The sequence below is a fragment of the Aptenodytes patagonicus genome, chromosome 2 (genome assembly GCF_965638725.1).
Source record: "Aptenodytes patagonicus chromosome 2, bAptPat1.pri.cur, whole genome shotgun sequence".
In the NCBI taxonomy this organism is placed as follows: Eukaryota; Metazoa; Chordata; class Aves; order Sphenisciformes; family Spheniscidae; genus Aptenodytes; species Aptenodytes patagonicus.
The window spans coordinates 19,864,076-19,885,658 of NC_134950.1; the positions used below are offsets into that span (position 1 = coordinate 19,864,076).

General features: G+C 43.7%; 2 protein-coding genes across 5 annotated transcripts in view; one reads left to right on the forward strand and one right to left on the reverse strand.

Moving 5' to 3' along the window:
- Positions 1-12,039: 12,039 nt before the first annotated feature.
- On the reverse strand, positions 12,040-17,732 carry ENY2 (ENY2 transcription and export complex 2 subunit). Of its 3 annotated transcripts, none has more exons than XM_076329223.1 (5): positions 17,667-17,732; positions 17,182-17,275; positions 15,238-15,308; positions 13,243-13,317; positions 12,040-12,314 (listed from the first exon to the last, which is right to left on the reverse strand). In XM_076329223.1, the coding sequence occupies exons 2-5, from the start codon at positions 17,247-17,249 to the stop codon at positions 12,238-12,240; spliced, it is 291 nt and encodes a 96-aa protein (XP_076185338.1). In that variant the 5' UTR covers positions 17,250-17,275; positions 17,667-17,732; the 3' UTR covers positions 12,040-12,237. The 3 variants fall into 3 exon arrangements, with proteins under 3 accessions (XP_076185338.1, XP_076185339.1, XP_076185337.1); XM_076329224.1 differs by lacking the exon at positions 17,667-17,732 and adding an exon at positions 17,573-17,622; XM_076329222.1 differs by lacking the exon at positions 17,667-17,732 and having other exon boundaries at positions 17,182-17,392.
- Positions 17,733-17,932: 200 nt separating this feature from the next.
- NUDCD1 (NudC domain containing 1) overlaps positions 17,933-21,583 on the forward strand; it is a 66,618-nt gene continuing 62,967 nt past the window's right edge. The window contains exon 1 of one of the 2 annotated variants that reach the window (XM_076329225.1): positions 17,933-18,113. In XM_076329225.1, coding sequence (XP_076185340.1) covers positions 17,996-18,113 — 118 coding nt within the window. In that variant the 5' untranslated portion in view covers positions 17,933-17,995. Of the gene's footprint in view, positions 18,114-20,529; positions 20,607-21,583 lie in introns of those variants that run through there. The other variant, XM_076329226.1, reaches the window with a different exon arrangement.

Consider the following 21,583-nt stretch of genomic DNA (forward strand, 5'->3'; position numbering starts at 1 on the left):
GCAGCCTCCGCCCTCGCCGGCCACCCCTCATTCAAAGCCGGGCGCGCGCCGCTGCTCCGCCGTCTCCCGCGCCGCCATCTCGGCCTCCTGTCACCCGGGAGACGGGCCCGCCCCTTCCGGCCGCCCCTCTTCCCCTCGCGCCGCCAACCGGCGCTCGCGCCTGTGCCCGCGGCTCCCGCCCTGGGCCGCTGAGCCAACGGCTGCTGAGGGGCCGGGCCGGGCTGGGCCGGGCCGACGTGGCCTCTCGGTGGGGGCCGCGCTCGGCACCCAGCACAGGCGCGCCGGGCTGCCCCGCGGCCCGCCCCCGCCGGCCTCCTTCACTCTCCCGCTCTCCTTCCTTCCCGCGGGCCACACCGCGCCTGGTGAAGGCCGCCCTGCGCGGCAGGCTGCTCCCCGTTCGCCGGGGCCGCGCCCCGCGCCTCGCCACAGCGGCCGCCTGGGCCCAGGCGGGTTTGAGCCAGGTCTTTGTCACTTCGAGGAACTGTGATAAAAAAGCGTTGGTCTTTAATGTTATCAGGGTGCTGCATATGTGGTTGTAAAGGTATTTCTGTGTGGTTGGCTAGATGTAAATTTGGAAGCTACTAAAAAAAAAATCACTGAGGTAGCTTCTGACGGGGGTAGCCTTAGTTGGCAGTGGGTCTTGCCAGTGTCGCAGTTTGTTCACCCAGATGCTTCAAAAAGTGCTTGTGCATGTTAACTGGGTGGCCTCCGGGTACAGTGTATTCATTCACTCCTGATGTGTAGAAAAGGGAAGGAGGAAGATGTTAAGTAATCTAAGGTTTTTCCAGAGCTCTGTGTATGCTTCCAGTTGCATTACATTTGACAGGCTCAGTAGATGAGGGAGACTGTCCCCTTCTCACTGGGAGGCCTAGTCACCTTCTAAGAAGGCACTGATATAAATTCCCTTCAACTCCGTACCATGCAGTTCTTTCTGCTCTCATATATCTTCCCTTAAAGGCTTCCTGTTCTGCCAGTAGAGCTAACCTGCTAGCTGCTGTTTTCTGTACTGTGGTTCAGGCAGTGAGGAGGTGGATGCTAGGAGGATGGCTCTCGTGGGGAGGCACTGGTATCATACAGGGTTCCTTCGTTTCCCTCTTCCCATGTCCTGACAGATACTGTAACTTCATTTCCCCAAGTCTTCATCAGAAAGCAGGCCCCAAAGTGGCAAGGAGCCAAGCACGATGTGGCTGGCAGCAGGGCAGGGGCCTCGCCAGCCAGGACCCGAGCAGGGCAGGCTGGGGGCAGCTTGGAGTCCAGACTGTCAGGCAGGTTTCTGGTGATGAGGCAGATCCGAGGACAAGCCAGGGAGTCAGTCTACTGGTCCAGGATCAATAGAGTCCGTAGCAAGTCAGGGAACAGCCATGGCCAACCTGAAGGGCAGCACTCCTGCGGTGTTGCTCAAGTGGGGACTGACACCCTTATGCCTGCAGAACCTGCATGCGATAAGAGAAACTCAATATATGCAATGCTGGTTTTAATTTTAAGCACCATTTCAAAACCATTTGTGTAGAAAAGACTTAGACCTTTCAGTATAGCTTTCTGTCTGAAGCAGAAACTGGAAAATAATCTTCATCTGTATTCACACATAAAAGCAAACCATGGCATGGCACACGGGGAGAAGTCAGGTTTTGAAGATAGCCAGTGACATTTCCTTTGAGAACACATTCAGGTTTTGGCATTACAGTATATATACTCAATAGGGAATATGCCACAGTGAGAATGAAACATTTTAAAATATGCATACAAACACCCACACTTAATTTAAAAACTGCCAGCATGGCTCACCCACACTATCCCCCTAAATGCACAACAGGCCTGTGTGTGGCTGTTGCATTAATCGGAAAAAATCCCGGAAATTGGCAGACCACCAGTGAAGAATAACTGTCTTCATAAAAACATAATTATGCAACTTCAAATTTAGGAATACTATAAACATAACAATTTCTAAAAGAAATGTTTGCAGGGATAAATACTTCTCTGTTCAAAAATGTCATTAACCCTTAGCTCTTAAGTTTTTAACTTCGATTCCTTTGGATCAGTTAGTTTTCCCAGAGAGATACTCTTAAATCTTAGATATCTCATTGCCGCAGCAAATGTAGTACTGCTACAGTAAACTAATAAAGTTTGTTAGGGAACTACATTTTTTTAAATTAATGCTTTTATTTTCTTTTACAGATATTAAGGATTAAACATATCAATCAGATCACCTGACAATTTGCAAGTTTGCTAGTGTCACTTCTTTAAAGCAATTTCCATCACTTCATGGTTGATCGTTCCACAGCCACTGGGTAGATGCTGTCCTGATACATTCACGTTTCTATTTAATAACTTCATTCTGTCTGTAGAAGGGGTACAGTCTCTCTTTCAATATGAATTCTCCTTCCTACAATATATGTGCTTCATTTACTTGTGTGCTCTCTCACTGTTCAGTCATTTGTTAAAGCTACAAATAGCTTTTGTATCTAAGGGTACCTTTCCTCAGTTACAGTCCTGTTGAATTGTGCAGTAACTCGAGTTTTACATTTGCAGAAGAGATTTTACCCTCGACAAGTGTTGGATTCTGGTCAAAGTAGAGTTTTTATAGTTTCAACCACAGAAAAATTGCAGGATTTTACTATAAAATTCAGGAGTAAATTTCTATACTGCTGCTACAAATTCATATTCTGCTCTTTGAAATTTCATCATTAACTGTCTTGAAACTCTAGATGAGAGGGGGCAGTTCCATCGTTAGATACATTTTCCATTCCTTTGTCGTATTCCTGAGCACTTATTTTTGGTAAAATCTAAGTATTGTTCAAAGAGTTTGCCTAAGTTTAGGCAAATGTGTGTCCTAGCACGTATGAAAATCTGTCCCCTTTCCCAAATAAGTAGGCAAGTAGTCATGAAAGCCTCTTTTCTCTCTAAAGGTCTTCCAGGCTGAAGCTCTACTCTCCGCTGCCTCTGCCAGCATACCTTACATTCCTTCCCTCATGCACATTAAGGCTCGATATGCCTTGTAGAGGAAATTTCCAGATGGTGATCTTGGTGAGAGGCCTTTCTAGGAAAATGCAACAAACTGACTTTTAACAAGCATATAATATGTAAAAAATCGTATTTGAAACTGTGAAAAGGCGCACACCCAAAGTAGTTTTTCTGGAAGCAGTGGCCAAGAGAGGCCAAAGAGCAGCAATGACTGCCTAGGTCTCCCTGAGCCCAGAGCAGACTGTGGAAGTTTGACCTTCTGCTGGACTTGGCAGTTTTCGTTGCTCCCCTGAGAATGAGCCAGGGTTTCTGTCTCCTTCAGCATCTCTCTGCGAGGCACTGATCTTCACACTGGAGCCTGGCCAGCTGACGAGACCTTCTGGGGGACAGAACGCCCAGTTAGCCTAGAGGAATACCCACCTCAGGCTGAAAAAGGCTGGTTGGTTTGTTCAGTGCTGTAAAGAACTTAGAGGTGATAAAGAATGTGTGACTTCAGCCTGATGCTGAGAAATTTCCTGGAAAGATGATCCTTAGAATCATAGAATCATTAAGGTTGGAAAAGACCTCTAAGATCATCGAGTCCAACCGTCAACCCAACACCACCATGCCCACCAAACCATGTCCCTAAGCGCCTTATCTACTCGTCTTTTAAATACTTCCAGGGTTGGTGACTCAACCACTTCCCTGGGCAGCCTGTTCCAATGTTTCACCACTCTTTCAGTAAAGACATTTTTCCTCACGTCCAATCTAAACCTCCCCTGCCGCAACTTGAGGCCATTTCCTCTTGTCCTATCGCTTGTTACTTGGGAGAAGAGACCGACACCCACCTCGCTACAACCTCCTTTCAGGTAGTTGTAGAGAGCGATGAGGTCTCCCCTCAGCCTCCTCTTCTCCAGGCTAAACAACCCCAGTTCCCTCAGCCACTCCTCATAAGACTTGTTCTCCAGACCCCTCACCAGCTTCGTTGTCCTTCTCTGGACATACTCAAGCACCTCAACGTCCTTCTTGTAGTGAGGGGCCCAAAACTGAACACAGTATTCGAGGTGCGGCCTCACCAGTGCCGAGTAGAGGGGCACGATCACTTCCCTACTCCTGCTGGCCACACTAGTTCTGATACAGGCCAGGATGCCATTGGCCTTCTTGGCCACCTGGGCACACTGCCGGCTCATGTTCAGCCGGCTGTCGACCAGCACCCCCAGGTCCTTCTCTGCTGGGCAGCTTTCCAGCCACTCTTCCCCAAGCCTGTAGCGTTGCCTGGGGTTGTTGTGGCTGAAGTGCAGGACCCGGCACTTGTCCTTGTTGAACCTCATACAGTTGGCCTGGGCCCATCAATCCAGCCTGTCCAGGTCCCTCTGCAGAGCCTTCCTACCCTCGAGCAGATCAACACTCCCGCCCAACTTGGTGTCGTCTGCAAACTTACTGAGGGTGCACTCGATCCCCTCATCCAGATCATCGATAAAGATATTAAACAAGACCGGCCCCAAAACTGAGCCCTGGGGAACACCGCTCGTGACCGGCCGCCAACTGGATTGAACTCCATTCACCACAACTCTCTGGGCCCGGCCGTCCAGCCAGTTTTTGACCCAGCGCAGAGTCCACCTGTCTAAGCTGTGAGCCGCCAGCTTCTCTAGGAGAATGCTGTGGGAGACGGTGTCAAAGGCCTTACTGAAGTCCAGGTAGACCACATCCACAGCCTTTCCCTCATCCCATCCTGGTCATAGAAGGAGATCAGGTTGGTCAAGCAGGACCTGCCTCTCATGAACCCGTGCTGGCTGGGCCTGATCCCCTGGTTGTCCCGCTCATGCCTTGTGAGCGCCCTCAAGATGAACCGCTCCATCATCTTCCCCGGCACCGAGGTCAGGCTGACGGGCCTGTAGTTCCCCGCATCCTCCTTCCGGCCCTTCTGGTAGATGGGCGTCACAAGTTAGAAGATGGATCCTTGGCATAGTGTTAGCATTTGAATTCAAGTCCTCTAAATACTTGAGTATCTAGCATGTTGCTTTATAGAAATAGTTATCTACATGGATATGCTTGTGTGTGCATGTCTGCATGCGTATGATTTGCATTTAGGAAAATAGGAGAGAGAGCGCATAGCACGGAAAGACAAGGTGATGAAGTTTTGTTGGGGAAAGCATTTAGGAAAGCAAAGGATTTTCTTTCTAGGGCTTGGTGGGTTTTTTTGAGGGGGGAGAATCATGAAATTGTTCTTTGTTTCTTCATACTTCGGCATTTGTTAGAAGAATTTCTACTTGTTGGTAAAATGTGAGTTTCCTTTCTTTTTTTCATGCCCTTTGCCAGATCTAATAATCTCATTTCCAGAATTGCTCTAAAGTTAGGAAAAGAACTTAACAGAAGAAAAACCCTTAAATTAATCATGAATCCTCCTTTTCCCATTTTAAAACAAATCAATTCAGCCAAAAAGACCTATGTTATAGCTCAAAAACTTCAAAACTCAAGTTCTTATCTGAGCACCTATGTGCCAAGCCCAAGTGGCTGTTGGAAGTGTTGAGCTCCCAAGATCTGACGAAAATCAATGCCAGCTTCAGAGAAACTTTACTGCCTCAGTAAAATTTGGATTGGGACGTCTAGATCCCAGTTTTGATGGGGGGGGTGGGGGTGGGGGGAACCAACAGCTGGTTTTGAATATAACTGCGTAACCTCAAATATATAGTCTAGAGGAGAGAGCAATCAAAGAAGGAAAATAAGGAAGTGAAATAAGTACATTTTTTCATTCTTTATCAAGTTTTCCTGTTTACCTCACGATAGTGAGGAAGCATTTTAAATCATCTTTATCATTGCAGCAGTCAGTAGGCAGAAAACAGGCATAGATAAGGCTCTTTCTGATCTTTGTTCAACAGAGGAAGAACGGTTTTCTTCCATCCACTGGCTATCTGATGAAACATCTCCTTGCAAAAAATATGTCAACAGGTATTTTGAAATGTAATCTGAACTACTCAAATATTAGCAAACTGATCCAGGATTTGGGCAGAAACTTATCTCAGAATGAAATGCGCATGAAAAAGTTAACAAACAGATTAGCTAAATAAGAGCGTTTTTCAATTCAAGTTACAAAAAAAGATTTTGTAATGCTTAACTGCTACTGCCACTTTGTCCTGGTTTCGGCTGGGGCAGAGTTAATTTTCTTCCGAGTAGCTGGTACAGTGCTGTGCTTTGGATTTAGCATGAGAACAATGTGATAACACACCCATGTTTCAGTTGTTGCTAAGCAGTGTTTATACTAAGTCAAGGACTTTTCAGCTTCCCATGCTCTGCCAGCGACGAGGCGCACAAGAAGCTGGGAGGGGGCACAGCCAGGACAGCTGACCCACGCTGGCCAAAGGGATATTCCATACCATGTGACGTCATGCTCAGTATATGAACTGGGAGGGGTTGGCCGGGGGACAGTGATTGCTGCTTGGGAACTGACTGGGCATCAGTCAGCGGGTGGTGAGCGGTTGCATCACTTTTTTTTCCCCCTTTCCCTGGGTTTTTGGTTTTCTCTCTCTCTCGTTGTTTTACCTTCCATTACTATTATTATTATTATTATTATTATTATTATTATTATGTTATTATTTCAAGTATTAAACTGTTCTTATCTCAACCCATGAGTTTTCTCACTTTTGCTCGTCCGATTCTCTCCCCCATCCCACCGCGGGGGGGGAGGGCGAGCGAGCAGCTGCATGGTGCTCAGTTGCCGACTGGGGTTAAACCACGACACACTTCCATTGTAGATTCTGAGGGCGTTGCATTCCACCCAGTTACACCTGTACTGGGGCTAACAACTTCTGCTTCTGTTCAACTAAAGCAGCATTTCTCTTTATGGAAACTTCATTACAAGGTTCACCTTGGAAAGTGTTAGAAAATAGCATTTAAGATGCAGCTCAGCTTTTCCAGAACAGAGGAGTTAAAAAGCAGAGGACATTTATACAGAGCAGTGAACTGCTCTGGACCTTACATTTTTGGGGATGCCTCTCTTTCTTTTGCAAGGGAGCAGAAGTATAAACACGGAATATTTATTCTGGTTTTCCTTTCTCAGCTGGAAGAAACTGAGCTGCTGCTGCCAGCTCTGGGGAACGCTCATAGGCGAGTACTGCATTTCCAGAAAGTTTGAGTAACTCTGAACTAAAGCAGCTCTTCCAGAAAGGCATCTTGTACTCAGGAAAGCATTGAAAAATGAAGGATCCACCATATTTCTTCATGGTTTGTTCCAGTGATTAAGCAACTGTACTTTTACAAATGCCATCTTGGTTTAAATTTGAATTTGTCTGACTTCTATTTCCATCTACTCTTTATACCTTTCTCTGTCAGATTAAAGCGTCCTTTTTCCTGTTTTCTCCCTGAGGAGGTTCCGACACATCACAACCATATTTTCTATCAGCTTTCTTTTCAATGAACTAACACGGGGAGATTTTTAAAGCTTAACTAGCAGTGTTAGCCCTCGATAATTCCTTTTTCTCTTCCAGCACTCCGTTTTTTCCTTCTTCCTTTCAAAATTGCGAGTCGTACATCATGAGTGTCAATCTCACCAATGCAGCATACAAAGCTAAGGCCAGTGTTAACGCTCATCTCTGTTCATTTGTAGTCAGATCCCATGGAAGCAGATGATGAGTTTTTCACCATGATTTCCAGTGTCATTGCTTTCCAGGGAATTAAGCGTTGCTTCTGCCCTCTGCAGTAGATGTAAAAGCTCAACACTGCGCTGACTTTGTACACAGACAGTTGAAGGGAGCCGGCCAACAGAAGAGGCCAGGTTGCTCTGCCCTTGTCAGTATTCACCCACAGGCTGCCAGCCACAGATTTTATCAGCAGCAACGTGATACTTTACCTCGGGATCAATGATTGAAAGAATGGATAACCTCTTTCCTAGTAACTCCAACAAACAGAAATCAGCAGGGATTTCTTAGAGGGGTATTTTTTATGATCTACTACTAAATCACTTCAATAGTTACAAGGTAAGCATAAAGAACATTTTTAAGAATAATACTGTTCAGGTGGAAAGCACCATGGTAAATGTGAAATACACTAAAGTGAGATTAGGCCTTTTCTCATTCCAAGCAGGATGCTGATTAAGCTATTCATTACACTAAAGTGATGAAGTATAAATTATTTATGAGGAAAGGAACTTACTTTTCCTCCTTTTGGGCTCCAGCCATTACAAATTTGGCTCTGCAGCCACAGCTGTTTCCTTTAGAAACTGAGTAGCTGAGAAAAACAGGCCAAGTAGAACACAATTCTGATGTCAATTGCAAATATTTAGAAACTTAAAGAAAGCCAGCAGGTAAAAGCATTGGGTATTTTTCATTGCTCCAGTGAAAACTCAATCACTAAGTTAAAGCCAAAGTGCCACAATCACTACAATTAAACATATTCCATTATGTGAAAGAAGAGATAAGGACATGGGCTAGTGCAGAGCTGTCACCCCAAAGGATCCTCTGGAGAGAAGAACTGAGAAGCAGCAATAATTTTTTAATAGCACTGATGGACTCTTACTGGATTTAAACAGACTTCAGACATACTTGTTCTCCAAGTGATAAAGGTCCGTATTGAAACATTATGGCAGTAAACAAGAATGAAGAATAATGGGAAAAAAAGAATAGGAAAAAAAAACAATTGAAAAACCTGCGGTGGCAAAATGATAAGGTCCTATCTAAGATGTGAGTCCAAATCTCAGCAGAATTCCTTGCTGATGTTACTGTTTTATAACATTTTTTGACTGGACTGTGTCAACGTGGAGAAGTATTCACGGGGAAATAATTATCAAACAAATTAGAATCTAACCAGTTTCAGGTCATCGTGTATTTCGGACCCCTCAGGGCCTGACTAAGGGAGAGGCTAAGCTAACTTTTTTCTATTGGGCTTTCATTGACAGCAGTAGGACTATTCAATTCACTGTCACATAGAATTTGGATTAGTGCGCATCCAGGGCTATACCAATTTGCTCTAGCTGTTATCTGACCCATTATTTCAATGTCAATATACAAACTGATTTTATTTTTTACAGGCTTGCCTACAAAAAGACCAAGCCGAATCAGCTACTAGAGTGTATGTATAGGGCTGCCATCTAAAAGAAGTATATGCCCACAGCTGAGGTAATTCACATCAATCCTAAATTGTCATTTCTTGGCTATCTAGTTCTGGGCGCTGTCTGCCTTTGTAAGGAACAGATGCATTTCATGACATTGAAAATGCTGACATTTTGAAGAAAAAGTAGTTAATGCATCTGTCTGTCTGTATGTGCTATAGGTATGGGACCTTTAGCAGCACAGACCGTCTTATTTTTCAATGTGTGAAAAAACCTCAACAGGACAATAACGTTCTGGCTGAATCCTGAATGTTAACGATCGTTTTCGGTACTCAACCAAATGAGTAGAAACTGAGATTGTGCAGAGAACAGTTTGCAAGACGAGGCCACCCTGTGCATCTGAGAATAAAACCTGCGGTTAAAACAAAAATATGAGGCCGCTAAGGGCACCTGTTTATTCCTCAAGAAACCATCTCCCATTGCTGGTATCACCCCAAATCTAGCTTCGTTCTTAGAAGATCCATCAAGATACCTCTGATCCGTCCGCTCCAGCGTCACTGGGATCTGCACGTGTTGTCAAACATGCTTTTTGCCTAGCTACTGAATGGAGGCTGCACTGGTGTGATTAACAGAACTCACTGCGGGAACATGCGGCGTGGGGCTGCTTACATCAGAGAGCAGCCTGCGGTACCCTGAGACGGGAGCCGCTGGTGTGTGTCTGGGAGGCAGTCACTCTCCCCGCTTCCTTCTGGGTCTCTGAATGCTCTTGCATTTTAAGCCAGTCTGGGCAGAACTTTACAACTTATTTTTGGAAGCATGTGAAAGAGCTGTTTGTCAAGCCTTTAACTCCAGATTGGTCAGCACAACTTTCTGAAAATTCATACGGCGTTCAGTCTTTATTCTGTGCCAAGCATGAGCTGCCTACAGAGGAGAACTACACCGCACTTAGAGCAACTGCACTTCAACTGTCGTGTTCTAGATGGAATCTCAAACGTTTACTCATCAGACAACAAGCCTTCCACAGTTTGATGTATGAATACCTTAAGTCTGGCCCTCTCCCACCACAGTGAAGGAAATCAAGTGGAAGCTCTGGAGCAAGATACTGTGTGCCCATGACACGCTGCAGCCATTCATCAAGCAAAGACTTTTAAAGTCACATGCAAAATATCGAAGAACATCAGCAAAGACCTCTAAGAACAAAAGAGGAAGAACACGGAGGATATTTTACAGCCTCGCCATATATTAAACATACACTCAGCTAGGGTGTATTCTGGTAGATTGTGTGAAGAAACGTTCTGTACTCCATCAGTTACTAGCACTGGGTAAATCAAGCCGAGAATGAAGAGCTCGGAATAAATATACGTATATGCAATTCAAACAGAACATACTCATTGCAAATGAAGTGGCAATCAAACATTGAATTAACATACTCAATGCAAATAAACGTTTTAAAAAAACAAGATGGACTTTTAAGTGGAAGAAATAATTTTCTTCTTTCTGACATCCACCATTATTTAACAGTGTAGAGACAATGACATACAGCGAGTATGCTCAAACTGGCACGAAGGTAGATTTAAAACAGTACAGCACAGGCCCTCAGAAGGAGTATCTGTATACTGCAGCAGATCCCTGATCCTGGCTCCTGCGATGTTCCAGTCTCAGCAGGAACTCACTCTTGTGTAGACAAGAGGTGTTTGTGACCGGTTACACCGCGTCCCGTTGAGCGTCAGTATTGCCCAGTTTACACTGACTTTTGTCTAGTGCCAGTCTTCGCCATCGCCTGTTGCTAGACTCTTCTCTCACGTCTGTTCCCCAGTTCGCAGTCTGAGCAGAGAAGTTATTAAAGCACTCGCCGCCCGGCACCGACAGTCCTGCTGCTGCCATTCCATCCCAGCCCCGTGGAGGTGACTAGCTCAGCTCAGCCCCAGCCCCAGCCCCAGCCCCAGCCCCAGCCCAGCGCGCACGCAGCGCGGGAAGCAAGCACCCGGCCCCGCCGCAGAGCACGTCCTCTTTCTCCGGTAAAGCCGAGGGGCTGGGAGGCAGCAGCGGGGCTGGAGGCCGGCGGGGGAGCAGCCACCGCCCTCCCCACGCGAGAGGCGCGGGTGCCCCCGCCCGGCTCCTCGGGGAAGAGCTCACAGCGGGGCGGCAGCCAGGCGCAAAGCCACCGCTGCAGGCACGACTTTCTAAGCAGCTAGCCAAGAATAGCTGCACGCGAGGTGACGGTTTTTAGAGGAGCATTCTAATTAGGAGGATTAAGATTTATGTTGAGTCAATTCATTTTTCACAGCAGCCGAGTCACAACAGTATCCAATCGCTCATTCAGTTCCTGCTTATGCTTCTCCTCCACTTCATCGGCTATTACACATGTCAAATTGAAGATGGCAAAAATTAAACGTTCTCACTTCAAAGCCCCTGATCCTCTCTATTCATCAACTTTATTTTCGCAGCTATTTATAGACCTGGCCGATGTTGCAGTTCCAGATACGAGAATTTAAAATGTATCATCTTAAGAGTCTTACCTTAGCAAATTATTGTATCACACTTAAATTTCAAAAGGCCCCAAAGATCCACATAATTAAAAATTACCAGTAATATGGGCAAAGCTAGAAAACAGTAGTTGTGGATCAAAATAGTGACTCTCTAATTAAAGTAAATGTGAAGAGAGGATTATTGATGAAAGATATGGCTGCCATTTTTTGTTTGAAGAGTTCATCTTCCTATGAATTACTGAGTGAGTATTTGCAACGCAAGTCAGAGACCGCAAACCACTCACTCTCTAGCAAAGAAGTACCGAGAGGAATGCCACCAACAGCGTCATGTAGTCTTAACTTCTTCAGGCTGTCCAGCTACTTAGGGAAAATTAGAAAGGATATGCTCAGTAGCATGTCATATCCCATTTTCCACACTTTTTCCCCCTTGTGCATTTCTAGTTAGCACAGTTGTTAATCACGCTTCTTTTTTGAAAATCTGAGCAAGTCTGCACAACCATATAAAATTATGGATTATTAAAAACTGGAATAGGTGACACCATATTACAGTGCACTGATAGAAGAGTCTTAAAACCGCAAGTCCACAAAATTTTTTATTAAAATAACACCAAGTTTAAGAAATTGATGCAATGCAAAGAAACTTCAACTCATCATCCAAAAAAAAAAAAAGATTTTCCATCCTTAAGTATGGAAACTGCATTCCAATCCTGACATGATTGACATAATACAGAGAGAGAGACACTGTATCCCAGATGAATGTCAAAGTTAAAGACTGGCATGCTGCGCAAGGAAGGTTCTTATTCTTTGCAAGAGTTCTTTCTTTACACTGTCTGGTACCAAGGCTGAAACATAAATAAGAAAGCAAGAAGTAAAAAACACAAAATGGAAAATATGCTAATACCAGCCTTTTATAACAGCTACTTCTATTCTTTCTTTGTTCTTGCAATTCTGTTAATACCTAAAGTAACTGAAGCTACTTGATTTTCATATAGCATATCTACATTTCTCCCATTCAAAACAGGCTAAAACTGAAGTCTATTGAGAACACTGTTGTTATTGGCAGTTAATAGTTAGCCTAGCCATAGTCAAGAAAATTGGAAAGTTTGAGGGAAAGGATTATTCAACTGTAAACAGGATATAATAATCAGAAACTAGTTTGATTATCCTACTTCTTTTCTTCACAAATTTAAGACCAAAAAAAAAAAAAATCTCAGCCATGACCTCAGCGTAAGGGTCTTCAGAAAGTTCTTTTGAAGGCCTATTTTTATTGAAGACTTAATGAAGTTTCTCCCCCTAACACCAAAGCCTATCAGAGAGTCCAAGAAGAACTATATAAAGATGACTGCAGTATTTTCTTAAGAGACTGCATTTTTCTGTATCTGTACGCTATGTGCTTTCCTTTTCCCACTTCCCATTACAGTAGTACTGTTAGTACAGATTTTCCATCTTAAAAAGAATTGGAATTTTAAAACATCTCTGCCTCATAGCCCAAGTTTCCTTGGGACCATTAAGTCAATTATAAAGATGAATACAGACTCGACTAAATAATGTAACCTGCAAAAGTAGGCTACACATACAGCTTTTTATAGATTTTGAATGTCTGTTACACAATACAAATTCACGTTTTATTTGCAGTTAATATCAAGCTATTAACATTTTTTCCTTGAATCCAACACAGGCAAGTTCATAGTGCTGCTTTCAAAATATTAATGAAATACAGGTAGGTATGTTTATTGATGTATGACCGCATCCATCTTTGCGTTTTCTTACCTCTGCCTTTGGGAGTGATTTCTGCCACCAAATCATCAACAGTAACATGCTCTAATCCTTTTTCTTTAATGACATCTGGGGAAGACCAAGACACATAATTTTAAGTCTTTTAATCCATTCATTAGAAGACAAAACCTGCATGCATAGGTCATCGGAGAAGATGAAGTAGCTTGTGACCTAAATGTAGGTTATTAACTCGGTACCTACACTGCATTGTACAGTGGATTTCGTCTCTTATTCGTACCATAGGTTTAAGGATGGGAACTTGTCACTACTAATGCATCTTGATCAGCTCGTATTTTAAAATCAAATGTTACCAAGTTTAAGCTTATCTGAGCATTACCAGATGTGCATATTACTGGAGTGTTGTAGCAGTTCACAAGTTGGTCTGCTTATCTCTTCAAACACATTATTTACATAATAGTGAGAAAGAGATGCAGTTGGAAAAAGACTTTGGGACATTCAACAAGGGAGAGCACAGAGACAGTAAATATTAGTCTTCCTAACTGGCTTAAACAACATCTCTCCATATGTTTCAGCAAAGTAAAAAAGCGTATCTGAAAGAAAGGTATATATCTACAGCAAAATAAAAGCTATGATTAAGATATACTGTATGATTAATACATACCAGTATTTAAACAAATTGTCTACTTACAGTGCCTTGAAGACTACTGAAAAATGCAGAAGTCCATGCTGAGAAGAAACCTCAATTCAGTAGCATAAACCTAAAATATTTTGCCTAAACATGACTGTTTTTAACTATATGTCAGTATAGGATTGATTGTCCCCAAGACACTAAGAATGTTTTCTGAACTGACATCACATGGACTATTTGCAAACTTTTTCTTGGCTGAATTCCCTTCTAGAAATTAATCCTGGATTGCTCAATTATTTGCCCTAATCCACAATGGCAAGAGGCTCTAGAACAAGCTACCGAAAAACTGCCACACACCCTAACAAAACCAACCACCCCCCAAAATCCTTCTTTGTCCTTTCTATTGGAGGTTATTGGGCTCTTAACAGGGACAACCAAACTTACATTTGCATTCTCAGCAGCTGCAATTACAGTTCAAAATACTAATGTAAACAAAACAATTTTACATAACTTTACTATAGCAGAGTATAAAGTGTATAGTTGAGAAGGCAGATAAACATCCCTTTTGCTATCTGTACTACTGAAATGGGTAATCTCTGGCAGTGGCATCAGGCAGACAACTGCAAGCATGAATCATTTCAGCCTTCTCTGCAAATCCACCTATGAAAACAATTTAACACACTCAGCCCTACAAAAAGAAAAACTTTGTAATGGAACATCGAGTTGCTGGGCACAACAGACCAAATCAGAATTAAAGCGAAAGCTCAAGGGATTTGTCATTTGCTTTAAGAAAATTTCATCATGCTGTAATATTCCTGGATGCTTAAATACTATTTATAACAGTTTCATATAATTTACAAGGCAATAAATTGTAGTAATACTAAATACTTAACTCAAAACTAAAGATTTGGGTATTTAGAGGCTCATCTGCTTGTTTTATCTCATCTAAGTAGATGCTCTTATTTTCAAGAATTGTGTTCAGAGAGAGTACAAATGCACTTCTTTCTCTCCCCTATGCAGACAACGGAGTTCTCTAAAGTTTCTAAGTTGCATACCGCTGTATTTGCTCCATTTTCCTTTATCTTGGTTTTTATTCTCCTGTGGTAAGGAAGTGATTTCTCTCAAAACACAAAACTGTATCATCATGAATATTTAGGGAACCAATTCCAATCTTTTCTCAGAAGCTTAACAAGTTTCAGATCAGAAAAGTTTCAAGATTTTTTTTTTTTGCCAAGCTGGCAAGATACTTTCTTGCATGCAAAACCAACTGCCAGGGATACTTTCCTCTTCCCAAGTCTCATTTAAATTGACTGTTAGGCAGTAAAGCTTTCATCTGGGACTTCCATTTGGCCAGAACCTCAGTTGATTACAAAGGATATTAGTTATTTGACCACCGTTACCTTTGCAGTGTGCCTTCAACTGATCTTTCCAGCCGCATTCAATTAATTTGGCTCTCAGCAACTCTTTAAGGCTGTTAAGACAATACACAAACTTGTTAGGAACAGCAAACACTCCCAATAGCTTAAATATGCTTCAGTGTGAAAGTTAAGCTTACAATTACTACTCATAGCAGAACTCCCAGACCAGCAGCAGAAATGGCTGAACAGCAGCATGTGAATCCTAACCCGAAAGAGTACCAGTTTCAGTTTACCATGTTGGACTACGAGGAGTCAGCAGCTCAGGAGCTAATTCACAGTATTTCTACAGGCAGCATTGATGCTGCTGCCACAGAAAAGAGGTAGAAGGCCTTGAATCACTTGAACTGCCCGAGTCTACTCTGTTAGCAAATGTATGCTAACTTTCAAAGTTAGAATATTTCACCTGAAACCAGGCCTTCAAAATAAATAAAACATTCCCCCCTCCTTTCTGGAAGCAGAATTCTGTACTACTGTCTTCAACTGCAGGTTTCTCTCCCCAGTTACACTTTACCTCGCGTTCGGTGAAGACGAAGGGATTGTCTATCCTATCTTCCTAAGTGTGGTTAGCAATTATAAGCATAAGCAACAAGGATTCAAGGATTAAACAGGGAAGACACACAACAATCTGCCACAACGATACATCTACTCCATATATCAAAAGAGAATACTGAAAGCTAGCTAAAAAAGTGAAAATTAGTACTGAAAAACAGAAGGGAAAATGAAAGTTATGATAAAATAAGCTTTAATATCTTCATCCTTTATTCCATCAGCTAGCAAGCCTACTTATTCTGTACCATCCTAAATAACTCTAGCAAAATTCTGTTTCTGTGAATGAAAGGATTGCAGCAAGAGGCTGAATTGTGTCAGTCTAATCCTTTTTACTCAGTGAATTGTGTAGAAGGCAGATGAACTGATGACAAAAAGCAGAGTAACAATACAGGTGAAATTCACTGCTTCCAGGTATTTCTTAATTCAAGAAATCTGAGTGCTCTGTCTCTGATCATAGTACAGCTCTGATAAAGCTTGTTTCTAATACAGCTTTTGACATCCAGTCAAAACTCTTCTTACCCTTAAATTAAAGTAAAATAGGTCCCAATACCATTTCAAGAAATTGCTTGCTCTGCTGACGCTCTGTGCAATCTCCAAGGGGACTGTCACAACCAGGGAAGAAGTAGAGCACAGACACCAGCTCAGTCTACAGAAGGTTACACTAGGTACAGGGCTATGCGATGACCTAGGAAGAAGACTCCTTCTCACACAGGCCTTGAAAAATGAAGGAAATAGAGCTTTTGGTGTGTGGTGTTACAAATATAGTGAAATGATGAGGAGGGAAATGTCATAAGCATGCTAGCGATACGTAAATACAATGCAAATAGAACAGACTGAAGAGACAACAAAAGGCCGAAAACTAGCTGCCACACTACATTGCGTAATTTACTCGTTTGCCTTTATGGGGATCTCTACAATGACTTGCACAAGTGCTGTTTTATGTGTTCCACTGTACACTTCTTTCCCTAACAAAACAGATAGGAACACAAGAAAAGCTTGAAAGCAAAAAGGAAAGTTTTGTCTCATTCTTTTTATCAGGAAATAACATGATTTAACTGCAACAAATCGCAATTAATGGTGATTTTTATATGAACAAAGAGCTTTCCAACACAATATACCAGAATAAGAAAAAGCTTTAGAGTTTATAGGCCAACCACCCCATCCTTTATTTTCCCAGCTTCTCTTTTCAAGTGTAAAACTAAAACTGTTCAAAAGGCAAAAATATTTTTTATGTAGCTTTATATAATACACAAGACTTTCACATGCAGACATTTGAAGAATTTAGAGTTATGTTTACTTAATCTTTACTTCTAGGTATAGTTCACGTTTGATAATATTTCAAGCCTCTCACTGGCATGGAGGAGGAAGCCTACTTACCGTTCTCGCTCTCCTGTTTCTATTAGCTTTTGGTTAATGGTTGCTCTCATCTGGGCATCTTTATTCATTTTGGAAATCTAGGTTTTTCACAAACCTACACAGAGCAGAAGAGAGTTTTGACAAATACTGGCGACATCAACACAACGAAAAGAAAAGTCACTTGCACAGAACTACGTGCAGCGCCACGCCCATTTACGCCTCCCCGCAGCGAATGGTCGGCACACCCGTACGTGACCAGCTCTGGTGACGAGCACGCACGCAGCGGCATCGGAACGGCGTTCGCCCGGCTGCCCTAGCGCCGGCGGGGCCGCCAGGTCACCGGGCCGCTTGCGCGGGCGCGGCCTCCCCGCAGCCCGGCCCTCCCGGCCGCCGCCTCACCCGCCCGGCCCACCCAGTGGCTCCCCCGCCGCGGCCGGAGCGAGGAAGCGGGCGCGGGAAAGGCGCCGCCAGGCCCAGGCCCAGGCCCAGGCGCAGTCCCGGCTCACCCCGCCGCGGCGCCGCCAGTCCCCGACGGCAAAAGGCGGAGCCGCCTCCCGGACGCACGACCCGCCTCCTGCCCGGCTCTCCCCTCGCGCGCGGGCGCCGCCGGGAAGCGTAGTCCGGGGAGGTGCCGCCAGCTCGGCGACTACAACTCCCGGCGCGCCCCGGGGCTGACGGCTGCGTCCGTCGGGCCTGGACTACCCCTCCCAGCATGCCCCGCCGCCGTCGGACGCCAGCGCGGCCCTTCCCGTGGCGCTCCGCGGCGGCTGCCGCGCGTCGCCTGAGGGGCCGCCGGGTTGCTGCCTGTTCCTGAAGTTTTCCCCGGAGCCGCGGCATGGCGGGCGCCGCCCACTGCTCCCTGCGGGCCAAGCGCCTGCTCCTGGACCCCAAGTTCGAGGGCTACAAGCTGTCCCTGGAGCCGCTGGCCTGCTACCAGCTGGGGCTCGACGCGGGTGAGGAGCGGGGCTGGGTCCGGCGGCGTGCGCGGCGCGGGGGGGGTGCGGTCGCCGGGCCTCCCCGTCGCCCTGCGGCCCGGCCGGCCCTTTAGGCAGCGAGGGAGGGTTCCGGATCCGTCCGCGTTTCCCTCCGTCCTCTTGCGGTGCTCCGCGGCCCGGCCCAGCGGCCCTGGGTGCAAGCGTGCCCTGAGGTGGGGAAAGCCCGGCCCGCCTTACCGGGAGGCCTGCGCGCCTGTCCCCTGTCGGGAACGGCGGGCGTTTAAGAGACTCGGCGTTTCGTCTCGACTTTTCTCGTTATAATTGGGTGCAATGTTGTCATTGGAGTGTGTCCCCCCGTCCCCCCCCCAGCCTCGTGTGGCTTCATGGTGGACCAAGGTCTCCGACTTGTCAAAATGTCGAATCATTGTCTTGCAACTGTCTGCCACTGCGAGTTTGACCTTAGTTTCTAAATGGTTAAGAAAATCTGTGTGCTAAATCTGGCCTTGGCTTGTGCACACGTGGTAAGGTCAGATGACCAGCTGAGGTAGTTCAAAGTGATGGTGTCTGAAACGAATACATTCGATTTAGAGACCCGTATATGAAATGAGTATCCATTACAAACTTTAGCTAATTAACCCTTTTTCCTTCTTACTCTGCCCACAGTTCAGAGGTGGATCTTCAGCCTGTTAATTCCATGCTCTGCTTTTTCTGTTAGGCATTATGAGCGTTTGAGGTATTGGTCCATTAATGGATGATTTCACTGAGTTCTCAATTCACCGAGAAGAACATTAACACAGTCATGTTGGGTGTGTGCCTACAACCTTACCCATGCCCCCTGAAATCTCTCAGCATTCGAGCTTTATTGATTTGTGAAATTTAGGTCTTTTGTAAGGTGGACAAATTAGTTTCCTTTTTTTATAAAGCTAGGACAGTAATATACAATTTGGGTGGACTGATCTCTGCCTCTATATATTTACTGAACAATATACCTGTCTACAGAGTTATCTGTTATATGTTACTTTAGTTTTGTGTTGAATACATTGTATTAGTAGTGGCACAGAAAGGTATGTTTGCCATGGTGAACTGTCAGCAATAAGACTGAAGTTGTACGTGAATTGTGTATTGAAGGATGAGTGAATGAGTTAGGTGACACTGTATATGTATCTATGACAGAACTGGAAAATTTAATGAGAGTAACACGTTTGTTTACGTAGTTTGACATTTTTACTGTAAGATTGATGTAGGTGTTGTCTTTTAAAAGACACTCCAAATGTGAGTGTATGTGTGTTAGGAGCATACTACAGCCGTGTCAAAGATGGCAACAGTTAGCATAGCAAAGCTACAGTCTCTTAGTTTGTCCTTTATTTGATGTTCTCCTTATGGTCAAACAAGCTATGTGGTTCTTGGATAGTCAGTTGTGCACCTATTCTAAATAGATGAGGATTACAGATTTTCATTAAAATATTTGAATGATGGAGTTGCTAATGGAGAGATGGATCTAGTCAGTTCTTGTCTGTTCAGATATTTTGCGTAATAGTTACAGTAACTTGTGTGATAGAAGATGGGTATGTGTGTCTGTGTTCTTTTCTTTCTCCTCTTCTCACAGCACAAAGACCCTGACTCATTTCAGTCCAATTTATTTGGCTGTCCTACTAAATCATTAATACCAAGTCACTTACTCTGTTCTGCGTGTGTGTGTGTGTATATAGATAGATATCAGTCCACTGGAGAGTGGAAAGCCTTTTTTGTTGTTGTTGCTTTTTAAAATTACTAACCTGAAATATAAACCAAACCAGGCCCTATATCTGTCGTCTAGGTATTTTGTTTGTCCATATTTCAGCCTGCTCTTAGGCCATACAGCTGGCTCACTCTCCTTGCTGGTTTTCTTCTGCTTACTTCAAGGCAGTTTCCTCACAGTACAGAGATGTTCTGTACCTGAACTTTGTATTTTCTGGTGTCAGTGGTCTACATATGCAGTAGACTGAGGGCATCCTTCCATAACTTGACTTTTATGTTGCGCAGGAATAACGGGTTGAGTTGTAGAGACCATGGATGGTGTATATATATATATACACACAGTGTATTATATTTTTAAAATTACTGCACGGGAGAATAAATTAATACTGTGCAAGAAGGCCAAGGACTGCTGGTTTCCAACATGTTTTTGAGCTGATTAAAAGTCTCAGGAACATGATGAAGAACTTGGTAGTTTGTGGATTATTAAATTAGTATTTGTCACTGAGTGAAGAGTTTGATTTTATTTCCTTGAAGTGGGAGTGAGTAAAGTACAACAACTGAAAAAAAGGTCAAATGTTTAGGAACACTGTCAGCATGACTAATTTGTGATTTTATTCATAACTGTGTGCAAAAATGTTGTAGTAGAATCTGGAAGATTAATGTGCAAAGGCTGTTGAATTTTTTGTTTGTTTTCCAGGAAACTATTTCAGGAGTGCTTGGATTTGGAGTTCTGCCTGTGTGGCATCCCAAACTTCATGGCAGTAAGATGAACATGTAGGGTTTACAGTACTTGGAATATGTGACAATAAATAGAAATAGGTACTCATTCTTAAGTAGAACTGAGTTACCTTGGCTGTAGTTGAAGTATTTATGCAGCGTTACTACAAACTTGTGTATTAAACATCAGAGTATTAATCTTCTTTGTCAATATTTTCATCTATGTTTTTATATTTATCAATTTTTATGGATTTCACTGCTAGCTATAAAATAAAATGACCAAAAAAAATTGACACATGGAATTGATGCAGGCTTCTACTACTGGAGCAGGTAGAGAGCAGCACATGATATTGCGGGGCAACTTGTGGTGGTTGTCATGCTCACATGGACTACAATGAGCTTCATTTCCTGACCATCGTGTAAAACTTAGTATTCAGTTCTAATTTGCCTTTAACTGTGAAACTGGTTGCCTGGAATTTGCTGTGGTCAGATGTGCAGCTGAAGCAGAAAGAAATTTTAAAGTTATCTATCTATTTACCACAGAGCTAATAAATAAATAAATAGAGGGGAGTTTTCTAGTGAATTTCTTAAATATATGGTCACAGTGAAGAAGAATGGTGAAATTCTGATATCTTATGTTCCCTTTTAAATACTCTGATTTGCACATTATTCTTTTATTTCTTCCTTACTCCTACCCATTCTGTCCTAGTTAATCTAAACTTTCAGTTTTTTCTCTTTTCTCATCTCTCATCCTGGTAACATGTTTCGACCAGTAATGAGTCCCACACTATTATGCCCTTAATTCCCAAATCTTCACCGTAAATTTTGTCTATTTTTCTCCTTATTTTCCTTAGTTTATTTCCATAACTTATTTTCAAATGCTTCCTTTGCATTGAGCTTTGTAATGCCTTTCTTTTAGATCACTGAACCTTTGGGAGGGAGGAAAGAGCGTCTCGTTTACTGTCACCTCTTCTGCCCTGCCCTGATCTGATCTCAGCAGAGCCCAAAGCAGTGATTGTGGGGCAAATCCTTGT